Below are 27829 nucleotides of genomic sequence, written 5' to 3'. Positions count from 1 at the left end.
GGGACGCGTCACCAAGGCAACGGCCGGGAGTCCGGACTGGAGGAAGAAGCAGGAAGTTATCTGTAAGTACGAACGTCTTTTTTTTTTTTTTTTACAGGTTGCTCTATATTGTGATCGGAATTCACTGTCCAGGGTGCTGAAAGAGTTACTGCTGATCAGTTAACTCTTTCAGCACCCTGGACAGTGACTATTTACTGCCGTCGCCTAGCAACGCTGCCGTAATGCCGGGTGCACACATGTAGCCACCCGTCATTACGGGAGCTCCATACACGATTTTTATGGGCTTTCTTCAATTACAGGTTCAGTCCGAACTAGTTTGGTCCAAATCGAACTTTTTCAAGAAATTCGGTGAACCAGCCGAACCGAACTTTTCATAAGTTCGCTCATCTCTAACAAGCAGGATCCTCCTCAGGAGGAGGGCTGGCCATAAAGCTACGCGACAGTGCATCAGCTTTAATATTTTTAGACCCAGTCCTATAGGTGACCACAAAGTTGAATCTAGTAAAAAAACAATGCCCATCGAGCTTGTCTCGAGTTTAGCCTCCAGGCAGATTCTAGGAAAACCAGATTCTTGTGGTTGGTAAAAACCGTTACCTGGTGCCTAGCCCCCTCCAGGAAGTGGCGCCACTCTTCAAATGCCCATTTAATGGCTAAGAGCTCGCGGTTGCCAACGTCATAGTTACTCTCAGTGGGGGAGAACTTCCTGGAGAAGTAGGCACAGGGATGGAGATGAGTAAGACCGCTGGTACCCTGGGACAAGACAGCACCCACTCCCACCTCGGAGGCGTCAACCTCCACGATGAATAGCTCCATTTGGTTAGGCTGAATCAGCACTGGAGCAGAGACAAAGCACCTCTTAAGGACCTCAAAAGCCTGAACCGCCTCCGGAGGCCAGTGGAGGAGATCAGCACCTTTGCGAGTAAGGTCCGTAAGAGGCTTAGCGATGACCGAGAAGTTAGCAATAAATCTCCTGTAATAATTAGCGAACCCCAGGAAGCACTGTAAATCCTTCAGGGAGGCAGGTTGGACCCATTCCGCCACAGCCTGAACCTTGGCAGTGTCCATGCGGAATTCGTTAGAAGTGAGGATTTGACCCAAAAATGGTATCTCCTGCACCCCAAACACACATTTTTCAGTTTTAGCAAAGAGTTTGCTTTCCCTAAGGGCCTGGAGCACCTTCCTGACATGCTCAATGTGGGAGGACCAGTCCTTGGAAAACACAAGTATATCATCAAGGTACACTACAAGAAATACCCCCAGATAGTCTCTTAAAACCTCATTTATGAAATTCTGGAAGACCGCGGGAGCATTACACAACCCAAAGGGCATGACGAGGTATTCTAAATGACCTTCGGGCGTGTTAAATGCAGTCTTCCACTCATCCCCTTCCCTGATTCGGATAAGGTTATAAGCCCCCCGAAGATCAAACTTAGAGAACCATTGGGCCCCTGAACCTGATTGAAGAGATCAGGAATCAAAGGAAGAGGATATTGGTTCCTTACAGTGACCTTATTCAAGTTCCGGTAATCAATGCATGGCCTAAGACCACCATCCTTCTTCCCTACGAAAAAGAAGCCAGCACCTACCGGAGAAGTAGAGGGGCGGATGTAACCCTTGGCCAGGCTTTCCTGGATATATTCTCTCATGGCTTCACGTTCAGGACAAGAGAAATGAAATATCCTACCTTTAGGGAGCTTAGCTCTTGGTACCAAATCGATTGCGCAATCATACTCTCTATGAGGAGGTAACTCTTCGGAGGCTTTTTTAGAAAAAACATCAGCGAAGTCCTGAATAAACTCAGGTAGAGTGTTCACCTCCTCAGCGAGAGAAACCAAATTAATAGAAAAACAGGAAGTCATGCATTCATTACCCCATTTAGTAAGATCCCCAGTATTCTTGTTAAACGTGGGATTATGCATCTGCAACCAAGGAAGGCCTAAAACTAAACCGGACGATAATCCCTGCATCACCAACACAGAACACTGCTTCAAATGCATGGAGCCAACCATGAGTTCAAATACCGGGGTATGCTGTGTAAAATAACCATTAGCAAGTGGAGTGGAGTCGATACCCACTTCCCGGACAGGTTTAGGCAAATCAATTAAAGGCATAGCTAGAGACATAGCAAATTCCACAGACATAATATTAGCAGAAGACCCTGAGCCCACGAAGGCACTGCCGGTGGCAGACCTATCACCAAAAGAGACCTGAAAGGGAAGAAAGATCTTATTAGACTTCATATTTACGGGAAATACCTGTGCGCCCAAGCGAACTCCTAGATGGTCACTTAGGCGCGGAAGTTTTCCGGCTGCTTATTCTTACGCCTAGGACTGTCGTTCACTTGATGCCTGTCATCCCCACAGTAGAAGCCGAGACCATTCTTCCTGCAGAACTCTCTACGTTGTTGGGGAGACACGGAGGCCCCGAGTTGCATAGGTTCATCCGAGTTTTCCGTGGAAGAACGAAGCAACGGAACCTCTGGAGCCATCATAGGGGAGTCAGAGGAAAAGGCACAAAAACGTTCGAGTCGTCGTTCCCTGAGACATCGGTCAAGACGTACCGCTAAAGCCATAACCTGATCTAGAGAGTCCGGAGAGGGATAGCTAACTAACTAACAGGTCTTTCAGGGCGTTCGACAGACCCAATCTAAACTGACACCTCAGGGCAGGGTCATTCCACCTAGAAGCTACACACCACTTCCTAAAGTCAGAACAGTACTCCACAACGGGTCTCTTACCCTGACGTAAGGTCACTAGCTGACTCTCGGCAAAGGCAGTCTTGTCAGTCTCGTCATAGATGAGCCCGAGGGCGGAAAAAAAATAATCAACAGACGAAAGTTCAGGGGTGTCAGGAGCCAAGGAGAAGGCCCATTCCTGGGGGCCGTCCTGGAGCCGGGACATAATTTTACCCACTCGCTGGTTCTCAGAACCTGAGGAGTGGGGCCTTAAATGGAAATAGAGCCTACAACTCTCCCGGAAGGAGAAAAAAGTCTTCCGGTCCCCTGAGAACCGGTCAGGCAACTTGAGGTGGGGTTCTAGAGGTGAGGTGGGGGGCACTACCAGGGTAGCATCACGCTGGTTGCACCTCTGAACCAGGTCTTGGACCTGTAGGGAAAGACCCTGCATTTGCTGAGCCAGGGCCTCAAGGGGGTCCATAGTGTGTCAGGGACCAGGGTAGAAAAGGTATTTAGGCCTGTGAATATGTAATGACGGGGTAGGGAGACAGACAGGTGAGCCCTAATATACCCGCCGCTCAGTCCCTGCCTACTTGCATGGCCTGTCCTAGGTGACGGCGTACAACTGGGCGACGGTCCCTACGCTCAATAAGTGCACGACAGACCAACAGACAAGGGTACACAGAAGCTAAGGGAAATGGGGAAGTTTCCCACGGCAACACAGTGAGCAACAAGAGTAGTGAATGAGTCGAGTCAAACAAGGAGTGTACGAGGTACCAAACGCAGAGCAGGAGAGTAGTCAGTAAAGCCAGGGTCAATTTGAAGCAGAGGTCAATAGTATTAGCAGGAGCAGCAGAGCCAGGAAACCAGACAGAATCACAGGCAAAGGAGGAGCAGGAAATGAAGGTATAAATAGACAGAGGGCGGGAGCTAGCTCCGTCTGGCCAGGCTGTGATAGGTTCTCCCACTCCTCAGCCTCCCAGCCTGAGTGGTAGCAGATCGAGTCACTCTAACAGACCTAGGCAAAGATGCAGGCTGAATAACCACGGGTGTCGACAAAGAAGCTGTGTCAGGCAAATCCATTACACAGGTATAGTATTAGGAGAGAGGACTTGATAGAACTGTGTTACCTGAAGTAGACGTTCATTTTATCAGGATTATACAATCATCGTCATTCAAGAAAGTTTGGGCTGCAGCCTTCAGTACATACAGCAATTATAGAAGCACGACTTTCGAACCTCGACCACAGAAAGTTTGGTCTCAAGAAGAACGTGGCTAGCGACACAAAAGTTCAATTAACACACCTAGGGTACCTCTGTCGCAGTAATGGCGGTGTGTCCAGATATGAACTGTCCTCGTGGCCAGGGTGCGCCTACATCCGGCAGTCAGGATATAAGCGGACTCCGCTGCCCCCCTGCAACACACACCAACGTGTTGATCTGACCACCGCGTCCGCCAGCAACAGCTAGATGCAGGTGCTACAGACCGTGGGTTTATCTGCAGCTCCCTCTCCGTACCCAAAATGGCGGCGTGCGGGCCCTGCGGGACTGCAAATCTCAGCGACATACCTCACCCCACGAAGTGTGCCGGGTTCAGAGTGGGAGCGGGAATGTCAGATGACCGAGCACTAATCACTCAACGCGCACTGCGAGAATGCATCTGAGCTGTGTTCTTTACATCCGGCGCAGGCAGGAGAGGGCGCGAACTTCGCTGAAGTAGTGCGGCCTGAAGGACCAATGCTGTCCCGTTCTTTAATTGGGTGTAGAGACCATCAGAACGATGATGGTTTCATGCAGGTATTTCAGGAGAACGTAGAAATGTCAGTCAATGTCAACTACTCAGAATAATACTGCTGTGAGCTGCTTTTGGAGTACAGAGAGTGGAGGAGCTGTGAGCTCAAGCGGCCATCTTCTTCTAGACTCTGCCCCCCTACGCCATGCTATGATTATTGACAAACATGTCCCTGATGTTGCTACCTGACAGGAGCTGTCCTGCTGCCACCTATACCCCCATAACCTTATCTTCGCTAAAAAGTTTATCTATTTACTTATATTTGTTCATACCTGATATTACAAAATGTACATGTCTGCGCACATGTTATGGTTCTGTTCATAATGTATAACCCCTTCAGGACGTTGCCTGTTTTGTTCTTGTGGCACAGGCGATTCTTTAAAATTTAACGTGTTACTTTATGTGGTAATAACATGGGAATGCTTTTACCTATCCAAGCGATTCTGATATTGTTTTCTCGTGACATGTTGTACTTTATGATAGTGAAAAAAATTTGGTCAATAAATTCAATATTTATTAGTGAAAAACACAAAAATTTCGAGAAAATGTGCAAAAATGTGCATTTTTCTCAATTTAAATGTATCTGCTTGTAAAACAGATAGTAATACCACACCACACTAGTTAACATTTCCCATATGTCTACTTTATGTTTGCATCATTTTTTGAACGTCCTTTTATTTTTCTAGGACATTACAAGGCTTAGAAAAGGCTATTTTTACAGGTACCAGTTTAGTTCTGAAGTGGTTTTGACGGCCTTATATAATAGAATCCCCCAATAAATCACCCCATTTTAAAAACTGCACCCCTCAAAGTATTTAAAACCGCATTCAGAAAGTTTGTTAACCCTTTAGGTGATTCACAGGAAATAAAGCAAATTAGAGGGGAAATTTACAAATTTCATCTTTTTTTGGCGAAATTTATTTGTAATACATTTCTTTCTGTAACACAGAAGGTTTTACCAGAGATACACAATCAATATTCATTGCCCAGGTTCTGCAGTTTTTAGAAATATCCCATACGTGGCCCTAGTGTCCTAATGGACCGAAACACCGGCCTCAGAATCAAAAGAGCACCTACAGGATTTTGTGGTCTGCTTTTTTTAGATTATATTTTAGTCACCATGTCAGGTTTGAAGAGGTCTAGTGGTGCCAAAACAGTGGAAACTCGACAAAAGTGACCCCATTTTGGAAACTACACCCCTCAAGGAATTTATCTAGGGGTATAGTTAGCATTTTGACCTCACAGGTATTTTGCTATATTTAGTGGAGTTTGACTGTGAAAATGAAAATCTACTTTTTTTCTGAAAAAACATAGAAATTTGTATTATTTACAAGGAATAAAGAAGAAAATCCAACATTTGTAAAGCATCTTCTCCCGATTACGTAAATACCCAATATGGGGTAATAAACTGCTGTTTGGACCCACAGCAGGGGTCAGAAGGGAAGTAGCACCATTTGGATTTTAGAGCACATATTTTGCTGGATTGGTTTTCAGAGCCATGTCACGTTTGCAACTCCCTGGAGGTACCAAAACAGTGGAAACCCCCCAAAAGTGACCCATTTGGGAAACTAAACCCTCAAGGAATTTTTCTAGGGGTATAGTGAAAATTTATACCACACAGGTCTTTTGCAGAATTTAGTGGAATTAGGCCGTGAAAATGAATATCAACATTTTTGTCCATTAAAATGTTGAATTTTTTCATTTTCACAAGGGATAAACGAGAAAAAGCCACCCTAAATTTGTAACGCAATCTCTCCCGAGTATGACAATACCCCACATGTGTTGGTAATTGTTTTTTTTTTTTAATAGAAATGAATTAACCTTTGCAGGACTGATCCTTTTTTGCTTTTCCATTTTAGTTTTTCACTCCCTGCTTTCCAAACGCCATAACTTTTTTATTTTTCCATTAATAGAGCGGTGTGATGGCTTATTGTTTGCAGGAAGAGTTGTAGTTTCTATTTACACCATTTAAAGTACCATATAATGTACTGGGGAACTGAAAGTAAAATTATTTGCGGGGTGAAATTGGAAAAAACTGTGATTCCTCCATTGTTTTTTGGGTTTCGTTTTAACCTCTTTCACGTGTGGTAAAAATGACAACTTAACTTTATTCTGTGGGTCAATACGATTACGGTGATACCAAATGTATATCGTTTTTGTTATATTTTACTACTTTTACAAAGAAAAAACTATTTGTTAAAAAAATAAAATTGTTTTGTATCAACACATACTGAGAGCCATAACTTTTTTTTTATTTTTGGTCGATTGAGCGGTGTGAGGGCTTATTTTTAGCGGAACGAGGTGTCGTTTTTATTGGTACAATTTTTTGGTACATACAGCTTTTTGATCACATTTTATGACATTTTATTTAGAGCTAAGGTGACCAAAAAAGTGATTTTGCTGTTTTTAAATTCTTTATTTGTTACGACGTTCTTTATGCGCTAAAAATTACAGTTTTACTTTATTCTGCAGGTCGATACGATTACGGCGATACAATACAGTATGTATATAGTTTTTTTTATGTTTTGCAGTGTTTGCACAATAAAATCACTTGTTTATAAAATAATAAATTGTCACCAAATTCTGAGAGCCGTAACTTTTTTATTTTTCAGTCAAAAAAGCGGTGTAAGGGCTTGTTTTTTGCGGGACAGGTTGTAGTTTTTATTGGTAGTATTTTGGGGTACATGCGACTTTTCGATCACTTTTTATTCTATATTTTGGGAGGGATGGTGACCAAAAAATAGTGATTCTGGCATTTTTTTGCGGCGTTCACTGTGCGGGAAAAATAACATTATAGCTTTATCGTTTGGGTCGTTACGAACACGGTGATACCAAATATGTGTACTGTTTTTTAATGGTTTCATTTTTTTCCTATAATAAGAGACTTTTTATAGGAAAAAAAATATTTTATGTTTACACTTTTGTAAAACAATTTTATTAACATTTATTAATTTTTTTTTCTTTCTTTTTACACTTTCTTTTTTTTACCCGCAGCTCTGATCGCTGCTAGAATACATTATAAAACCTAATAGTGTAATGTATTCCAACTGTCAGTGTGACGTCACAGTCACTCTGACAGTAAGTCTACTCGTAGGCTTCGATACATGGCAGACCCGGAGGCCATTGTCTGGCCTCCGGATTCCATCATAAGCATCAGCAACCCCCACAATTGCATGGGGGCTGCTGATGTGTTACAAACCCCCTAAATGCGGTGATCGCAATCGAGCGCTGCATTTAACGGGTTAATTGCCAAAATCAGCGGCGATGAGCCGCTGATCGGCAACAGTGGAGTGTCAGCTGTCGGGGACAGCTGGTCTCCCAGTGCACACTGTCGCCGACAGTGTGCACTGGGAACTGTGCAGTGACTGTACGTCCTCGTGCACTAAGACACTGGCCACCAGGATTTACAGTTGCGTAGTGGTGCGCCCAGGGGTTAAACTCGGTAAGACATTTATTTTGAATTTATATGAAGTCAATATATTTATATTGTTCCTACAGTGCCTGATGGTCATTTACTATGGTCACACTAAGCCACTGGCATTATAATTAAAATAAAAACTAGATTTCTTCAGCTTCATACTTGTGTGCCGAATACTTCTTTTTATTGCACTGTGATGAGTTTACTGTATCTAGCCATGAGTAAGGACGGAGGAAGCATGTAGGCTCTCTACACCCACCATCTGATGTCGCTGTACAATTTTTTTAATCAAAAAGAAATAAAGATTGGATGTTTTACTCTGAAGCGCTGGATTCAACTTCTATTTTTACTGTATCTACTATGCACAACAGCAAAAATTTGTAATGTGTTTTTTTTCCAGCTAAGCTTTTAACTGCTTAGAATATGTTACTGCTCACACTACAACTTGGTTTACACTGTTTATCAGTCGTGACCAACTTCCTTTTACAAAGGAAATGCTCAATATGCCAGAGCAATGTTCCAAGTCGAAAACGGAAAAGCTCAGTTGAGTAAGTGAATGACACAATACAGTGTTACAAGTGCAGCTTACATGTAGAGAAACTGTTTGTTTCTCATAACTTAAAAGCTGTGGACTAAACCCATCAAGTATCACACCCATCATCTGTTGTAAGGTACGTCACCATAAAATTCATAATTTACTGTTCTGCTGCGTCTGATTGAAATAGATACAGGAATGCTTTATGGTAGCCCATATCTCATAATGTTGAAAAAAAAGATTTAATGTGACGTCTATAAGAAGTTTTTTTTTACGAGATAATAGTCAGCCTGAACAAATGAATCAGAAGAGCAAAATTGTATCTTTTTTTTTAATTATTTCCTTTTGGTCAGGAGCCGTTAGTGAAACCTAACAAACATGCTGCTGACTGCTTTATTTTTATTTTTGTTCCCTCAGAATCTATCTATCTATCTATCTATCTATCTATCTATCTATCTATCTATCTATCTATCTATCTATCTATCTATCTATCTATCTATCTATCTATCTATCTATCTATCTATCCATATCTATCTATCCCATATCTATCTATCCCATATCTATCTATCTATCTATCTATCTATCTATCTATCTATCTATCTATCTATCTATCTATCTATCTATCTATCTATCTATCTATCTATCTATCTATCTATCTATCTATCTATCTATCTATCTATCTATCTATCTATCTATCTATCTATCTATCTATCTATCTATCTATCTATCCCATATCTATCTATCTATCTATCTATCTATCTATCTATCTATCTATCTATCTATCTATCTATCTATCTATCTATCTATCTATCTATCTATCTATCTATCTATCTATCTATCTATCATATATAATTTTTCTCATGTATAATAAATACTAACAATTATGCACTCCCCAGATCATATTAAACCCTTCCCGAACCTTGAATGTTCAGTATGTCATAGGCCTCAGGTAGTTTAGACACCTTGACGTACTATTAGGTGAAGGTGATAAAACGGACACTGCTACTGTGCTCACATGACCACCAACGATAAAAAATTGATCCTGGCAGTTAAAAGTTTCAGTGTTGCCAGGACTACCATGACTATAGAGACAGACTGGGACCAGATGAAAGTCCTAAGGCTGATCTCTTGTCAAACCAGTGGCATGTCTTAACAGGTGTCTGTACATATTTCTATGTACAGGCAAAATATACTGGCATACATACATGCCAGTATTTTGGAATTAATAAATGTATGTTAAATAAAAGTCTCTTTATGGGAACAATAAAAGAAATAACAAATACAAAAATTGAGTATTGTAAAAAAATATATAAAAAAATTAGACAAAACATATACGAGGTAAGATAATTCCATAACCGTCATAACATGTGCAATAAATATATAAACTTATTATGGGTCGGCAAAGATCAACGTAAAAAAAAAAAGATGGCAAATTTTTTTTTTTCGTTTGTCCCCAAAAAGTTAAAATATTGAACAAATTAAACGCTAACATATATGTGTCTGGTTAAAAACAACACCCCCATATTTCTGCTTCGATTAAAAATGTAAAAAAATTGTTGGTTCTGAAACCAAGAAAAATAGAAAAATTGTTTGTAGTCCTATGGGCCTAAAATGCCTTGGTCCTTATGGGGTTAACTATGTAGGGAAAAGAAGAAGGTACATGTTCTATAAATAGGGTACACTATGTACTTCATCTTTGTAAACTCATGATATTATAATTGTGGGGTCAATCTCTGGGACCCCTTCCAATCAGCTTTCATTGTTTACACAGACAGTATAGGTGGCTGTGCCTGGTATTGCAGCTCGTCCCATTCATACCATCACTGATGAAATGTTGATGGTCTAGCCTAAGGTAGGCCATCAATGTTTACATCGTAAATAAATTCTTACCAGTGGAATATGCAAAATATAGAAAAAAGTTATGCCTGGCTGAAGTAGAATTTGATCCAAAGAAACAAAGAATGAGCGTAATGACTTTTTCTAAAAGTATCCCTTACAGCTGAGCAGTTTCAATTTATATCATTCACCATACACCCCACTGACAACAGCTGCACTCGTTTTCAGGATACTCAACCCAGAGCCATATTTACAGACCACTTGGCACTAATCCTGAATATACACCCATTAAGGGCCCATTTATACTCGCCAATCATTGTCACGATTCGCTCATTTCTGAGCAATTGTAAAGATAATTGGTCAGTGCTAACAAATACCACCATACAGTGACTAAATAATACCACCATACTGTTACTAGATAATACCACCATACAGTGACTAGTTAACACCACCATACCATGACTGGATAAACTCACCACACCGTGATTGTATATTGCCATTATACCATGACTAAATAATACCAACATACCGTGACTAAACAACACCACCATACAGTGACTAGATATTACCACCATACAGTGACTTAAAAACACCACCATACCAAAACTGGTTAATAAAATCATAACGTGACTAAATAAACTAACCAAACCATGACTAGATAATGCCACTATACCATGACTAAATAATACCACCATACTGTGACTATATAACACCACCGTACCATGACTAAATAATACCACCATACAGTGACTGGATAATACCACCATACCATGACTGGTTAACACCGTCATACCGCGACTGAATAAACTCACCATACCGTACGTAACTAGATAATGCCACCATACCATAAATACATAAAACCACCATACCTACTAAATAATATCATCACATATTATTATGGCAGATGCCAAATTATTTCAGCCAGCTTTCCCTGGATATAAAGAGTCCTCCCCTTCCTGTGTTCTTTGCCAGAGAAAAATGGTTCACTAAAACTAGTATTGTCTTTTTCTGCTATATCGTTGTTGGAATTCCTGTGTTTGACCTCTTCTGTGACCTCTGATCATCTTTGCCTGCCGCCTGTCCTGACCTCTTGCTAAGTGACCCGTGACGAACCACTGCCGCTTTCTCTGACATTTTTTCTATACCTGACTGAATTTACTGTACTTGACTTGCACTACACCTGTTACGCTGGCCTTCACCAAGGGAGACTACTCTGGGGATAGCGACCTGGGGTTACCCCGCAGAAAAGTCCAGATCCCTGTATAGGGGTTAAGGGGTGAATACCAGGGGTTCTCTTAGACTCCGCTCCCTGCTAGCCCTCCGCCAGCCCTATGTGACAATGTTGGTACACACCACCATCTGCTGGCCATGTGACAGATTATTCCACGTGCCCTGTGACAGTGCCTTATCTGTATATATGTTACAGTGTAAGTCTGTCACACACACACTACTACACTATACGCTGGCTGCTTGTGCCCTCTCCTCTCCCCATGAGGACAACATTACATCACCAGAAGTTCAGAACCCAGACCTGAAGAACACAGAACACTAAGTGTAGTCCGGATCTGATGATCTGCGGGGTAGCCAGGACAGTATCTGACTTGGTAAGGCAGGTGACAGATGGCGGAGGCTTCCACAGCGGTGCACTGTGTCTGCAGGCTCTGATTAGTGGAGCAGCATACTAACTCCTGCTCCACCAGTCAGCACAGCGCTCACTTTGTACTGCAGAGGCAAGAGGGGAGCATTGATTGTCGTGCGCCAACTGTGTGTGGATGGTACAAACCAAAGGAGCCCTAGAAGAGGCAGGGGAGGGGTTGAAAAGAAATCCTACAAGCTGGCGCTGCCCCTCCAAGGAACCATCCTAGCCACTCAACCTCAATGGCCCAGTGGCAAATATGGGCCTCGCTCAACCATTCCTAGTATTGGAACTATCTTACAAATGGCAAATGAAACATTGCCAACTTGTACAGAATGAATTTGCTCTCTGAACAGTTTTTCATTTTTTTCGTCTGAACAGTTGGTCAGGTTGGTAATCCAATATCTAGATAAGCTTGAGGAATCTGCCACACATTTCCAACACTTCACCCTCATGTTATTGCACTTTGGTGACCTCAAAATCGCATCAATAGTTTGAATGGAATTGAAGCTCCCTCATACCAACTGTGACAAAGCTGGTCAAAAGAAGTTTTGGATAGTCATAGCATTATGGGCTTGTAGTTGACAGGATGCCCAGAATCAGAAGGAAGCTTCGCAATGACGTATACTCTTCGAGAGATTATGCATGATCCAAGGTCAAAGTTCGTGAAAATGTCTGGAATTTAAAAAATTGTGCAATTTTTAGACGTCATTCTTCTTCCGAACGCATTGACCTGTTTGATTTTCTAAATTTTGTTCCATATAAATTCAGAACTTGGTTCAATTTTTTTTCCAATCATTTGCTGTGTAATGAATCATAAGCGATTGGAGATCTTATTACACTAGGTCTGTTAAGCACTTGTGCCTTTCTGCAGGATTCCATTTAGCTAATAGTTAAGTGTGATCGTGTTTTCTAATTTTCCTGTTGAGCTTTTATTTTGGGATGACCTAAAATAAGCATTATCTTACTATTGGCACATACGTCAAGGCACATGCCATTAGAGGGCACTTTTATTGTCCATAAACAACTTTAATTCGATATTTTAAATTTCCTAATTTAACTTACAAAACAACTTTTAGCAATAAAATATCTTGCAACCTGCTGTTGGGCAGTTTCCCCTTTCTGTTACTGATCTGATGCCTCCTTCTTCCCAGCTGTTCATGAGTTCCTGTATTGATGACCACAATGCCTATACATGAAATAGACACAGTGCCTCACCTGCCGCGAGGCGAGGTGAGCCGACAGCCTCAGGCGGCGCCACCTACCCGAAAATGGGGGGCGGCATTTTCAGCCAGGGATGGACTGGACCGGGGGGAGGGGCCATTTAGACACACATAGCAGACGTGCCGCATGATGGGCACGTCTGTAACACTCCTCCTCCTCTCTGACGCTGTACGCAGCACATGCCGCCAGAGAGGAGCAAGTCTGCAGGAGGAGCGGTCCGAGCGACGAGAAGTGACGAGACGTGATGAGACGCACGACGTACGTTCCTGCCTTGCTGGGACCGGGACCCGTGAGTATACTGCAAGGGTGGGTCTGGGCATTTTATCGACAGCAAAGGGCTCTATGGGGCTGGAATAATCCACCCCATAGAGCCCTCATATCACTATAATGGAAGGATTAGTGGGAGGGGGGGGGGGGGTGTCTGGTCTGAGCGTCTGACTTACTGCAGAGGGCTCTATAGGGGGGATTCTGTCCCCCCCTTTAGAGTAGTCAGTCAGATGCTCAGACCCCCCCTAACCTTGCAGTATAGTAACTAGTCAGGGCTCTATGGGGGGGATAATTCCCCCCTATAGAGCTCTCTGCTGTCAGTAAAACGCCCAGACCCCCCCTTGCAGTATACTCCCGGCCCACCAGCGTTGGCCGACCCCTTTTAAATTAGATGGGGCAGGAAGCTGAGCGCAGTATAAGATCCTGTTCACATCAGCGTTGGCTTTCCGTTCCGGGGTTCCGTCGGAGGTAACCACACAACGGAAAGTCAAACTGAAACCATAGCTTCCGTTTCCGTCACCATTAGCGCAGTCGACTGCGCTATTGATTCCGTCAGAAAACGGAAACCTGCCGTAATGGTGACGGACGGAAACCATTAGCAATGTTTCCGTCACCATTGATATCAATGGTGACGGAAACGGAAGCTGTGGTTTCACTCACCATTCAGTCCCAACAGGATTGAATTAATAGCTTCAGGAAGAACATAGAACACTATCAGTTCAGTGTGTGGAGCTCCCACTTGTAATTTCAGTGGTTCGGTAGCGGAGATAATTGGATCCGGCAGCGGATGTCCATTCCACTGCAGAGAGGTTTCTTTAGTGGAGTCGTAGGGAAATGGAGACGATCCACTTAGTCTTGATGTATAAAAATTCTGGCTGCTCCAGAATTCAGATAATCGGAAACAGGATGAGATGCTTCACCTGTGAAAATAAGGACTCTAGTTGAAAATCTAGGAGAGAATTTTTCAGAGGAGATAGCTTCACCTTGGGTAGTCTCTCTTGGGTAGACCAGTCTTGGTCCAATGATCTGACCCGGTCAACCCCTGAATAGCTCAAGCAAAGTGGAAGTGGGCAGTGGATGTAGCTCATGACTGGAACTCCGGAGAAATTCTCCAGTGGGGACCTCGGTGTCTACTTAATTGTCTGTCGACCTCCTGTATCTCAGTCTCTTCCTGGTCTGCCTCTGCAGTATGCTTGTTACGCCGATGTATTTAGCAAGAAGGAGGCGAGATTCTGCCTCCACATCGTTCTTACGATTGTCCAGTCGAATTTCTCTCCGGGACTTCACCTCCTCGGGGACGGGTATACCTCCTCTCTCTGCCTGAGACCCAAGCCATGTCGGCATACGTCAAGGAGAACCATGAGAGGGGGATGATACTGCTGATCTCCGAGCTCTTCTACAGAATACGTGGGGCCAAGATTATTAGGGGCCAATAACCTATGCAAAATTAGAAAAGTGTGTATTTGAAAGGAAATCCCTGCCCTTTCTGGGCTATATAGTTTCCGATCATGGACTCCATATGGATCCGGAAAAAGTAAAAATCCATCTTAGATTGGCCACGTCCTCAAGGTTTCTGTGCCATACAAAGATTTTTAGGCTTCGCAAATATCTATTGCCAGGTCATCCCAAATTTCTCTTCGCTAATCGCCCCTATCTCTGCTCTCACTAGGAAGGGGGCGTGAACAAGACTGGGCCCCTGAAGTAGAGTCAACATTCCCCAATCTTAAGAGGGCCTTCACTTCTGCCTCAGTTCTTCACCATCCTCATGTTTCTCAGCAGTTCTCATGGGAGGTTGACATCTCTTCCATTGCTGCTGGAGCACTTTTCTTAAAAAAAAAACCTACAAGGGTAAAGCTGTCTCCTGTTGCTTCTTCTCAAAACACCTGTCTGCAGCAGAAAGAAAGTATTCCATTTGGGACCGTGAGCTGCTTGTCATCAAGTTAGCCTTGGAAGAGTGGAGGCATTTGCTAGAGGGGTCTGCTCATCCAATTATCATCTACACAGATCGCAAGAATCTCACTTAATTACAGTCTGCAAATGCCTGAACCCATGTCAAGTCGGATCGTCACTTTTTTTTGCCAGATTCAAATTATTACTTCATTTCCATCCTGCTGATAAAAATGTCACGGCTGATGCACTGTCTTGTTTATTTGAGACAGATGACTCTGAAGAGTATCCTCAGCATATTATTGACCCTTCCTGTGTTATTTCTGTTAACCCTCTGCAGATTAAAGACATTCTTCCTGGAAAAATTTTTGTTCGTCCAAGTGACAGGAAGAAAATTCTCATCTGGGGCCATAATTCCAAGCTGGCAGGTCATTAGGGCATTCGTAGGACTCGGGAATTTATCTCCCGCCACTATTGGTGCCCACGTTGCCCAAAGATGTCATGGACTATGTCTCCTCCTCTACCAAGTGTGCTCAAAATAACATTACTCACTCCAAGCCTGCGGGTGGGGGCGTAAAGGGGAAGTAGTGACATGCCTGTGGTCGCTGACCGCCGGCATCCCCCTCTTACCGGCAGCAGCGACCACAAGAAGGTGAACGTTTGCCGGCGTTTCCCTTCCCAGGGATGTCGGCGCGCTCTGCTCTCTCCTCCTCCCCTGGCCTGTTCCTGTAGGGGGAGCATGTGCGTTTGTCCCAGTTCTTAAAGGGCCAACGCACGCATACGTATAAGTTATAAGTGTCCACAGTCAATGCCTGGATACCATGGACTATTTAAGGAACTCTGCCCACTATCCCAGTGCCTGAGCAATGTTGTTTTTAACCCAGTGTTAGTCTGCGAAGGTCCTGAATCTTGAGTACCGTATCCGTGACTATCCTGTTTCCCAAATCCTGTGTCCATGAATAGTCTTGTATCCTGAGTCCTGTGTCCATGACTAGTCCTGCAGCCTGCCTCCAGCAAACCAGAATCAGCCTGCTTCCAGCAATCTGACACCAGCCAGCTTCCATTAATCCGGCACCAGCCTGCTTCCAGCAATCTGCCACCAGCCTGCTTCCAGCAATCCGGCACCAGCCTGCTTCCAGCAATCCGGCACCCAGTGGCGTAACTACCGCCGTAGCAGCCGTAGCGGCTGCAACGGGGCCCGCTAGCAGCCGCTATGGCTGCTACATCGCGACGCCACTGAACACTACGGCAGAGCAGGGAGGTATCTCCCCGCTCTGCCATTAAACAAAAGACATGTATCCCCTATCCACAGGATAGGGGATACATGTGTGATCGCTGGCATTGATAGGGAGAACGGGGGACTGAAAGTCCTCTGAAGTTCTCCATCACAAATTTCGGACTTCCGGGGTCTGTGTCGGCAGCTCCGTAGAAATGAATGGAGCGCCGGTCGCGCTTGTGCGCATGCGTGACCAGTGCTCCTTTCATTTTTATTGAGCTGCGCAGACGCCGGAAGTCAGAGGTTAGTCATGGAGAACTTCGGGGGACTTTCAGTCCCCCGTTCTCCCTATCGCTGCCAGCGATCACATATGTATCCCCTATCCTGTGGATAGGGGATACATGTCTTTTGTAGGACACACTGTAGGTCGCATTTTTTTGGGAGGGGGGGCACTGTATGGCGTTCCCTACGGGGGGGCTGTACGGCGTTCCCTACAGGGGGGGCTGTATGGCATTCCCTACAGGGGGAGCTGTATGGCGTTCCCTACAGGGGGGGCTGTACGGCGTTCTCTACAGGGGGGCTGTATGGCGTTCTCTACAGGGGGGCTGTATGGCATTCCCTACAGGGGGAGCTGTATGGCGTTCCCTACAGGGGGGGCTGTATGGCGTTCTCTACAGGGGGGGCTGTATGGCATTCTCTACAGGGGGGGGCTGTATGGCGTTCTCTACAGGGGGGGCTGTATGGCGTTCTCTACAGGGAGGGCTGTATGGCGTTAGCGCCATACAGCCCCCTCTGTAGATAACGCCATACAGCCCCCTCTGTAGATAACGCCATACAGCCCCCCCGTAGAGAACGCCATAAAGCCCCCCCTGTAGGGAACACCATACAGCCCCTACTGTAGAGAACGCCATACAGCCCCCCTGTAGATAACGCCATTCAGCCCCTCTGTAGATAACGCCATACAGCGTCCCCCCTGTAGATAGCGCCATACATCCCCCTGTAGATAATGCCATACAGTCTCCTCTGTAGATAACTCCATACAGCCCCCCTGTAGATAACGCCATACACCCCCGCTGTAGATAACGCCATACAGCCCCCCTGTAGGTAACGCCATACAGCCCCCCTGTAGAGAACGCCATACAGCCCCCTGTAGATAACGCCATACACACCCTCTGTAGATAACTCCATACAGCCCCCTTTGTAGATAACGCCATACAGCCCCCTTTGTAGATGACGCCATACAGTCCCCTCTGTAGATATCTACAAAGGGGGCTGTATGGCGTTATCTACAGGGGGTCTCTGTATGGCGTTATCTACAGGGGGATGTATGGAGTTATCTACAGAGGGGGCTGTATGGCGTTACCTACAGAGGGGGCTGTATGGCGTTCTCTACGGGGGGGCTGTATGGCGTTACCTACAGGGGGGCTGTATGGCGTTATCTACAGGGGGGAAATTGGTAGAGTTGAACCTCCAATTTTATTAATAATATTGTTCAATTTTTCATTATCCCTCCATGCTCTGCTGTACACCACCTATTGAATCATAGAACTGCCTTTTGGTGGTCAACACTACTGACTCGTGGGGTTTTAAAGATTGCTGGCTTGTTCGGCCTGCAATATTTTGGAGTATCATCTTCCCGGAAGAAGCTGACTATACCGACTCTGTTAGTAGGGAAAGATTACAGAGGGCAAGATTAGTTCAATGAAAATGAAAATGAATTACTAATCCTACCGCATTTGAGGCTCGCTCCTGACACAGTGGGAACGAACAAACGCAGTGGCGATATTACTACACGCTACGGAGCTTTTGAGTGCTGATGACGTCGCGGCACTAACAGCTGATACTCCAAAATATTGCAGGCCGAACAAGCCAGCAATCTTTAAAACCCCACGAGTCAGTAGTGTTGACCACCAACAGGCTGTCTGTTTGTCTGCCTAAACGCAGTCTCTGCACTGCTGCTCATTTAGTGATCGGAGCGGAAACGCTGAGAATATATTCTGCCTAAACCCAGTCTCTGCACTGCCGCTCAATCGAGGTTTGGAGCGGCGACGCTGAGAATACATAAAAGAAAACGCACTTGATGATCAGTCAGCTGCTTACTGAGATAGATCACTATCTGTCCGCGCCGCTATCCGCGCTGCTGCTCAATTAAAGATCGGAGCGGCAACGCTGGTAATACAATAAACAAAACACTCGATGATCAATCAGCTGTTCACTGAGACAAACTGTAATTCTTTTGCGCTGCTGCTCAACCAAAGATTGGAGCTGCAACGCTGAGAATATACAAAATAAAACGCACCCAGTGACCAGGCAGCTGTTCACAGAGACTGATTACAATCCCTTGCGGTGTGCACATGCAGGGGAGTTTACAGTTATAATACAAACCCTTGCAGCACTACCTCTCATATTTCCACTGAATTAGTAAAGCCAACAATAGGCTCCCTACTCAGTGGAATTCCATTAAAGTTGTGATTACACTTTGTATATAAAAATACTATAAATTGTGGCAATAAAAGGGGACATTGCACAGTACAATCCTTCACCTATTATACTAGTCGGTATCAATACAATAATTGAAGGCGACATTTAACCCACCGTGCTCTATTTTCCCTCTCTCCCCATACCTACAATTTCTATGTTATCTACAGGGGGGTCTGTATGGCGTTATCTACAGGGGGGCTGTATGGTGTTATCTACAGAGGGGGCTGTATAGTGTTATCTACAGGGGGGTCTGTATGGCGTTATCTACAGTGGGGTCTGTATGGCGTTATCTACAGGGGGCTGTATGGCGTTATCTACATGGGGGCTGAATGGCGTTATCTACAGAGGGGGCTGTATGGCGTTATCTACAGGGGGACTGTATGGCGTTATCTACAGGGGGGCTTTAAAAAAGGCACTATCTACAAGGGGGGGGGGGTTGTGTGACACCCAGGGGAGGGGGGGGGGGCCCAGTCAAAAGTTTGCTATGGGGCCCAGTCTTTCCTAGTTACGCCCCTGCTGGCACCAGCTTCTATCTGTTGCCAGCAATCTGACTGTGTCCTGCTGCCTCCAAAGTACAATCTACCTGTGTCTGTATTGTACATGTCTGGCCAGCAGCTACACAAACTTGCTGGTCGTAACACAGTCTTTTACTTTTTGATGTTGGAACCATGATTGTTGAGCTGTTTATACACTAGACATTTTAAAGGGATGCCCAGGTTGATATAAACAATTTTCTGCCAACTGTTGACACCTTTTCATGATAAAAAAACAGCATGACAAATCGAAGCCAACAGAAGGCAGCTATCTGTGGGAATTTCAATCTGACAAACAAAAGATGTACCCCACAGGGCATGCGCTAAATCACTGCATCATGCCTTCAACAGAAGCCCAGCCCTGGTACATGCCATGCACCATATTTATTAACGGTTTTAGACACTTTTTTCAACATGCCCTACAGTGAACGTGGCTTAGCGGGAAAGGGACGTGGTCTAGCAAAAGAGATGTGGCTTAAAAATGGGACACTGTGTTCCAACTGGTGAAAAGTAAGCCAACTAAAAGGGGGCATAAGGGTCTAGCATGTCTAGATAGATGCACCAAATTTATCATGCAGCATTCACTACTATGATAGATTTGGTTAATTTTTTGACTGCCTTGTCTTAAACATAGACAGTCTTGGTAAATCTGCCACACTATGTTTCCACTCTTTTAATACAACTTCTCTACATCTCACTTTCGCATTCTCCCACAGCCAAGAGACTTGTTAATGGCACCATTGTCTCAATGTTATTTTATTACAGAACAACTTGTTTTAATTAGGACTTGGGCAAGTCTTTTTATGTTTTATACTATATTCTGGCTTCATTTCATATTTTACAATATTTTATTGCAATGTTTTACTGTGTACTGTGAAACTCTAAGCCAAAGATATTGGTCTCATGAAAACGATTATTAATCTGTGACATTAAACAGAAAGAAACAAGTGCGAACTTGACAGATAATATAACTATATCAAGTCCAGAAGCACAATTATGCTCTCACAAATAAAGAAAATAAGACGTTTAGCTTTCGATATGTTACATAGATTTTTAGAATTGTAGTTTCACTCCTCAATGTGCATGATCTAGACAAGAACATTGTATGTTAAATATACACACACAATTTGTATGTGCTTTGTATATATTTACCTGCTTATACTGTGGGTTGATTTATTTATTTTTTTTCCATTGAGATTTGTAACCTCTTGCAACCTGTAACCCAAAGCATTTGTGAAACAGGGTAACCTGAAGCTTTCCTGGCATTCCGTAACTTACAATAATTGTTGGAGAGATTGCACTGATGTAAATGTATATGACTTACGCACCTCTATTTATGGTATCTTGCACTGATTATTTGGCTGGTTCCCAACACCCAAGAAAAATAAAAACTGTTCATGATCTTTCTCATTAGTGATTAGCTGCAGGCATTGAGTCTATCAAGACGTGTCTATGCACAGTGACCGGAATGGGGAGAAGGGGTTTTCTCACAGTAAATGGCTGCCAAAAAAAACTTTCAAAAAGGAAGGAGGAGCCTTAAATTCAGACATACACTTGGATTTTTAAAGGGACGTTTACAAATTTGTTGGTGTCCATAGTGAATAACCCCCCCCCCCCCATATTATGCTCACCTCTACAACTTTCTACATGTACTATATCAGATGTTTTTACATTACATCTGGTGGTTTAGGATGATTAAAGGTTTAATGGCAGTATACATGGTGCACTAGGGTAGTTCTTGGTTATTACCTAATATAAATATAGGTCTTGGATGCCTAACATACCTGTGTGTTTAGGATGGTCATGGGGTTAATGATATTATCTGAAATGGTCTAGTGTAGTAATGAGCAAAATTGTACATATTTCATTTTATATAAATGTATTTATTTATAGTTGCTAATATAGTGCTAACATTTCAAAACCTGGGATTGCCCATGTGCAAGAATAGTGTATGGGCCCCTTGGTTTACCACTGGAAATTTCTCTCCACAAAATCCCTCACCAGTTTGCCAATTCACCAGTAATTGTGAGCCACGGACTCATTAACACAGTCCCTTGTATGAAATCTGAAACACAGTAGGGAGTGCTATTATTTGTCTTTTAAGGTGGCAGCGGGCCCCCTTGTCGACAGGATCTTTGTTCACCTGCACAGATTGCACCTGTGGTATGTTCACCCCTTTCCCTAGTGGGACTCACAATCTACTTTCCCTTTCTCAAATACACATGTAGGCGCAATTCATATGAAGCTAATAACCATATTGGTATATTTGGTAAGTGCGGAAGGAAATACTTAAAGGGCTTTTCCAGGGACACAACATTTTTGGACTACTACTCTATGTAAATATTGAATAAAGTTCCTAATATGCATTCTGTATTAAATCTGAATGCATTTCTTCCTATTCACCCTACGTCTGCCTGGCCGGAAGTTCTGCTTCTCATCTGTGTCTTTTTTTCTTTCGACACAGGTTCGTTCAGGAGATACCTCACTTACTTATGTAACGACACAGGGCTGTTCCTTAGTAATTAATCCTCTACCTCGTATTTGTCTATTCGCCCTCCCCACTAGTTCTCCCTTCCTATTTTGTTTTTTATCCCGCCCACCAGCTTTCTCTGCATGCGGTCACAGAATCACGTGACTGCACCTCAGCTAGCTAATGTAATCCCCATCTTCCCTGTATATATGTAATCCTGTATATATATGTAATCCCCATCATCACTTCAGATACCATATGTAAACCCTATCATCCCTGTATTTTTTAACCCCCAGCACTGAGGAATAACAAACTCGAAGAAAATGATGCTGGCATTGAAGCACATGAAAAGAATGAATGGGGCACTGAGGAGGCTGTGAACCAATAGGATGCCTCAAACCCGGGTATACATCAGAAGTCCTAGGTTTGAGGCATCCTATTGGTCCACAGCCTCCCCAATGCCCACCCCATTCAATTCTTTGCTTATGCCTCAATGGCCGCCCCATTTTCTTCACATTCATGCTATTCCTCAGTGCTTGTGCGTTGCCGGCCCCGAAAAATGTAGTGTCTCTGGAAAACCACATTAAGTTACTCAATTTCAATCAACTATTCATTTTAAGGATATTTATGAAGTCTCCTTAAGACCAAAGTATCCTCATTAGGAAACTATAACTCCCTATGAGAATTAACAGATTTTTGCGTAATATAATAACATAATGAATTTATACAAGTAAGAAATTAACTAAAATAAACTAACAGTTTTTTGTCTCTATGGTATGGTAACATATTTATATCAATAAGCTACAACATCTAGGTTACAGTAATAGTAATTTGACATGCGGTACATATCAAATGGAATATAGTGGAAGAAACCAGAGCAAGATATTTCTTTGGAAATACTGATAAACAACAAGCAACAGCACTCAGTGTCATGCAGCAGCTGTAAAAGCAAATAAAATCTTGGATATATGAAATTATCAGACTGCTCTTGTGGGAAGGAATTTTCCTCCTTTAAAGCAAAATAGCCACAATTACCAAGGCGGGCTCATGCACATGGCCATATAATGGCTTAATTTTATACACAGGATTCTACTGTACCGCTGCATGCCTCTGATTTCATACATAGGGATAAGGTCGTTTTTTCTGTTGGATTCCATACAGATATAAGTAAATAAAAATTGTGGCATTCTCCCCTACATACGCGTCCAATAGAGCCTGTACATGGCGGAGATGAGTGGATACTCAAAGTTGTCTAATTTTAAAATTAATTACCAGAAATCTAAGGCCCTAAACATATCATTGCCACAGTCTCTAGTTGAGGACTTATCGGGGTCCTTCTCCTTCAAGTGGGCTAGAAACTCGCTTCAATACTTGGGGGTCCAGCTCTCCAGGGATCTCTCTCGCCTTTACGCAGTTAACTATCCTCCACTCCAGCAACGGGTAAAGAGCGATTTGGATTCTGGGATGAAGGGCACCTTCACATGGTTCGGCAGATGTGCAATCTTCAAAATGAATATTCTCCCACGGATATTGTACTTCTTTCAAGCCCTACCGATGCACATCCCCCGCACTTTTTTCCGAACTCTGCTGTCCTTGCTCCACCGTTTCATCTGGATGGGGAAACCGGCCCGTATAGCCCGCTCCACACTCTTTCACTATAAGAGGGAAGGGGGCGTGGGGCTCCCTGACTTTATTTCCTACCACCAAGCCTCGCACTTGACGCGTATCCTGGACTGGTTTCGCCACACGGAGGCCAAACAATGGGTGTCAATGGAACAGTCTTCTATTACTGTTCCACTACAGGCTCTGCCCTGGCTGGACAGCGATACCCCTCTGATAGCGAAGGTACATCCGACGATAGGGCCCTTATTGACAGTAGCGTTAAAGGTCTTTCCTCGGAAAGAGTTCTCCCCATCTCCGTCCCCCATGTTCCCGGTCTTGGGTAACCCGGCGTTTCCTCCAGGGCGGGAGGGGGGTCCTTTTCGGAGTTGGTTGCAGGCAGGCAGGGGCCCCACCTCCCATTACCTGCACGGGGAGTCATGGATGACCGGCACACAACTGTTGTCCTTGACAGATCCTCTCCCCCTCACTCCCTGGCAGGTTACTCAGCTGAGACACTTCCTGAGGTCCTTACCTAACTCTGCGGAATATGCACGGGACAAAACTCAGTTTGAACTCCATTGCGCAGGCTCGGGCTCGATGCAGCACACTCTATACAGACTATACTCCCTACTGACCTCCCCATCTACCCTATCCTCACCCACATATTTGCTACATTGGGAAAGGGATTTGGGTATTTCTCTCTCGGCTGAACAACAAAATAGGGTTTACACGATGACACACAAATCGTCTATGGCCAGCAGGTATCAAGAAGCGGGATTTTAAATTTTAACGCGCTGGTATAGGGTGCCTTCCAGATTACATGCCATGATTCCGGCGGTCTCCCCGCTGTGCTGGAGATGTGGTGACCAGGTGGGAACGATCCTCCATGTTTTTTGGGAATGTCCGAGGCTGACTGATTTTTGGTCAGAAGTGTGGCGCATCACTTCTAAATTCACGGACTTCCCGCTCCCATGCACACCGGCCTTCTTCTTACTCCATCTGTGCGAGGTTCCACTATCCTCACATCGTCGCTCTGTGGTCCGCCATCTGCTGAACGCTGCAAGGGCCTGCATACCAGCGCTGTGGAGACAATCTGTTGCGCCGTCGCTCAGCATGTGGTTTAATAAGATATGGGAGATCATGAGGATGAAGGAACTCACGACATCCATGAGAGGTACTCACGCCAAGTTCATGAAGACCTGGTATCACTGGGTCAGGTTCCAGTCATCAGTGGAGTTCAGGAACATCGTAGCCTCCTGATTTGTACCCTTTGCAGGGCATATATCAAATCGAATTAGTCCTTTACCCCCCCTCCCCTGTCTTTCCTTCTTTCTCTTCTCTTTGTTCTTTCCCCCTCTTAAGTTATGTTTCACTGTGGGCCTCGTGCATGTCTGCAGGTTTTGGATGCAAGGGCCTAGACCCAATTGATGTTGTTATTTCTCTGATTGCACATGCATCATACAAGATGACCTCATTTTCCGGCCTGCGTGCCGAAGTGCTATATGCTTGCACATTCTTTATGCTTCATTGTGTTATGTTTGAAAAACTGATAAATAAAAGAATTTATAAAAAAAAAAAAAATACAGCCTGTACGGCAGTTCACGGCTTTGCGGCTCCATACTAGAGTCATACGGCCTCCATGCACTTCCTTACAGACTTGGTGCTTGTGTGCATGAGACCTATTGCTGGGTTTACACATTTATTTCTGACCAACCACACCAATTTTGGCCAATTAAAGACCGGTCTTAGTTGGCCACTAAAGAGGGTTTTACACCGGCTAATTATCGGGCAGACAGGGGAACGATCAGCAGATGAACGAGTAAATGCTCGATCATTTGCTGGTTGCATAGTTTTAAAAAAGTTAAATATTATCGTTGTCGGCAGCACATCTCCCTCTGTAAATAGGGAGACGCGCTGCCGACATGATAATAACGTATGGGGACGAGCGATCAGAGTAACGACCACTAATCCCCATCCATAGCTCCGTGTGACAGGAGCAAACGAGCACCGATCAACGATGTCTCGTTGATCGGTCCTCGCTTCACCGGCCGAATATCGGCTGGTGTAAAAGGCCCTTTACACACAGAAGATTTCTGCTGGGATATAACCAATTTACACAGGAAAATGTTGTTTCTCTTATCTTAGCAGAATAAAAGCCAACATTTTTAAGCAAGTCAGATAAACTGAGACAGATTTCATAGTTAGAAATTGGTCAGATATAAGTGCGTCCATATATGCCACCATATACCAAACATTAAAATTTTTATTTTGAATTGAATGCTCATTGGGAAAGGAACATGTACGATATATATATCCCATGACATGAATAACTTTATCAACATAAAATCATTAATTTAGTGGGAAAGATTGTGCATTTGCATTACTCCACATATATTTTTCTCTGGTTATGTTAAAGTAAATGAAATGATTGTAGAATTTACCACCAATGACTTATTCAATTTTGAGGAAAGAATGATTAGTGTTCTGATCAATGTTGCAGATTTCTATAGATCGGAAAAGGCCGTACCAGAGAAATAATGATTATAATTAACAATCATAAAAGTTTTCTAAAGCCTATGATATCATGACATCTAGATTCATGTCACAAAAATAAATTTTTATATTCAATATAATTTTTTTTAACCTTCCTCTGGATCAATAGGGGTAAAACTAAGTTCTATAGTTCACCCATATCCCTTCTCTTTCTCCGAACCCTTGGTTGAGCTCGATGGACATATGTCTTTTTCAACCATACTAACTATGTAAGGCCTCATGCACACGACCGCATTGGTTTTGCGGTCTGCAAATCCACGGGTCCGTAGCAGTCCATCTGACAATAATTTTGTAACTGTGTAACATCATTTTTCAAACTGTTCATAATGGCGCCCCTAAGCTTAATTTACAACTTTTTACTTACTTTTACCAATAGGTACCTGGAAAAACATTATTAAACCATGGATCGAAGAAGACAAAAGGGAAGAAAGATGGGTTCATCTAGAAAAAACTTAATGAAACAAGAAGATGCAGCTGAGGTGGAGGCTGAAGTCAGTCCAAAAAGTGAAGAAGATTCCATATTTAATGAAATGGCGGAAAAGATTAAACAACTTTTATCAAATGATGGCACAAATACAAATTTATTTATCACAAGAGAGGACATGGAGGTAATTTGAAATCATATTGTATATCTGTGAATATATTGCCGGTATTAGTGACTTAATAATACCCCCATACTGTTACTCAATAATACCCCCATACTGTTACTCAATAATACCACCACACTATAACCACATTGTGACTGAATAATACCCCCATTCTGTTACTGAATAATACCGCCACACCATAACCACATCGTGACTGAATAATACTCCCATACTGTTACTGAATAGTACCCCCACACCGTAACCACATAGTGACTGAATAATACCCCCATAATGTTACTGAATAATAACGCCACACCATAAGCACATAGTTCACAATAGCGCCAGACCATAACCCACCCCCTTGTACAGTGTCACACAGCCCTTCCCCTTGTATGTAATGTCATACAGTCCCGCCCTTGTGTATAGTGCCATACAGGGGCGTAACTAGGAAACACTGGGCCCCATAGCAAACTTTTGACAGGGCCCCCATCCCCTTGGTGCCACACACAGCCCGCCCTTGTAGATAGTGCCCCCTATAGATAGGGCCATACAGCCCCCTCCTCTAGATTGTGCCTTACAGCACCCTCCTGTAGATTGTGCCATACAGTCCCCCTGTAGACATTGCTATACAACCCCCCTGTAAACACTGCTATACAGCCCCCATATAGACAGTGCTATACAGCCTCCCCATACAGTGCTATTCAGCCCTCCCTGTAGACAGTGCTATGCTTTCAAGTATTACAAAGAGGACCAATCGATGCAGCGCGCAGTGCAGCAATTTTTATTCTTTTAAGTCACGCCTCAAATCCCACCCAATCCCTGCCCATACACACCTGGTTCAACCCGCACAGTATCATGCTCCCATAGTGCCTCCCACAGTGTAATACCAAATAGCTGCCACCACACAGTATAATGTCCCTACAGCTGCCACCATACACTATACTGACACATAGATGCCCCCATACAGTATAAAGCCAAAACAGATGCCCCCATACAGTATAATGCCAACACAGACACCTCTTCCCCCCCTGCAGCACATTCTCACCTTCCCCCGAGCAGCACATTATCCCTGACCCCTATGCACTGTTTGCAATAAATTCCACATTTTAGGCCTAATGT

General features: G+C 43.8%; 1 protein-coding gene across 3 annotated transcripts in view; it reads left to right on the top strand.

Annotated features, from left to right (window-relative positions):
- The window catches only part of LOC142741362 (EF-hand calcium-binding domain-containing protein 4B-like), a 118475-nt gene that overhangs the window by 36609 nt on the left and 54037 nt on the right, over positions 1–27829 (top strand). For 2 of the 3 annotated variants that reach the window (XM_075850743.1, XM_075850741.1), the window contains exons 1-2: positions 8480–8554; positions 26500–26731. In XM_075850743.1, the coding sequence (XP_075706858.1) occupies positions 26525–26731 (207 nt within the window). In that variant the 5' untranslated portion in view covers positions 8480–8554; positions 26500–26524. Of the gene's footprint in view, positions 1–8479; positions 8555–26499; positions 26732–27829 lie in introns of those variants that run through there. The other variant, XM_075850742.1, reaches the window with a different exon arrangement.

Source organism: Rhinoderma darwinii, chromosome 2 (assembly GCF_050947455.1).
Source record: "Rhinoderma darwinii isolate aRhiDar2 chromosome 2, aRhiDar2.hap1, whole genome shotgun sequence".
Lineage (NCBI taxonomy): Eukaryota > Metazoa > Chordata > Amphibia > Anura > Rhinodermatidae > Rhinoderma > Rhinoderma darwinii.
This window is presented reverse-complemented; position numbering and strand designations above follow the sequence as displayed.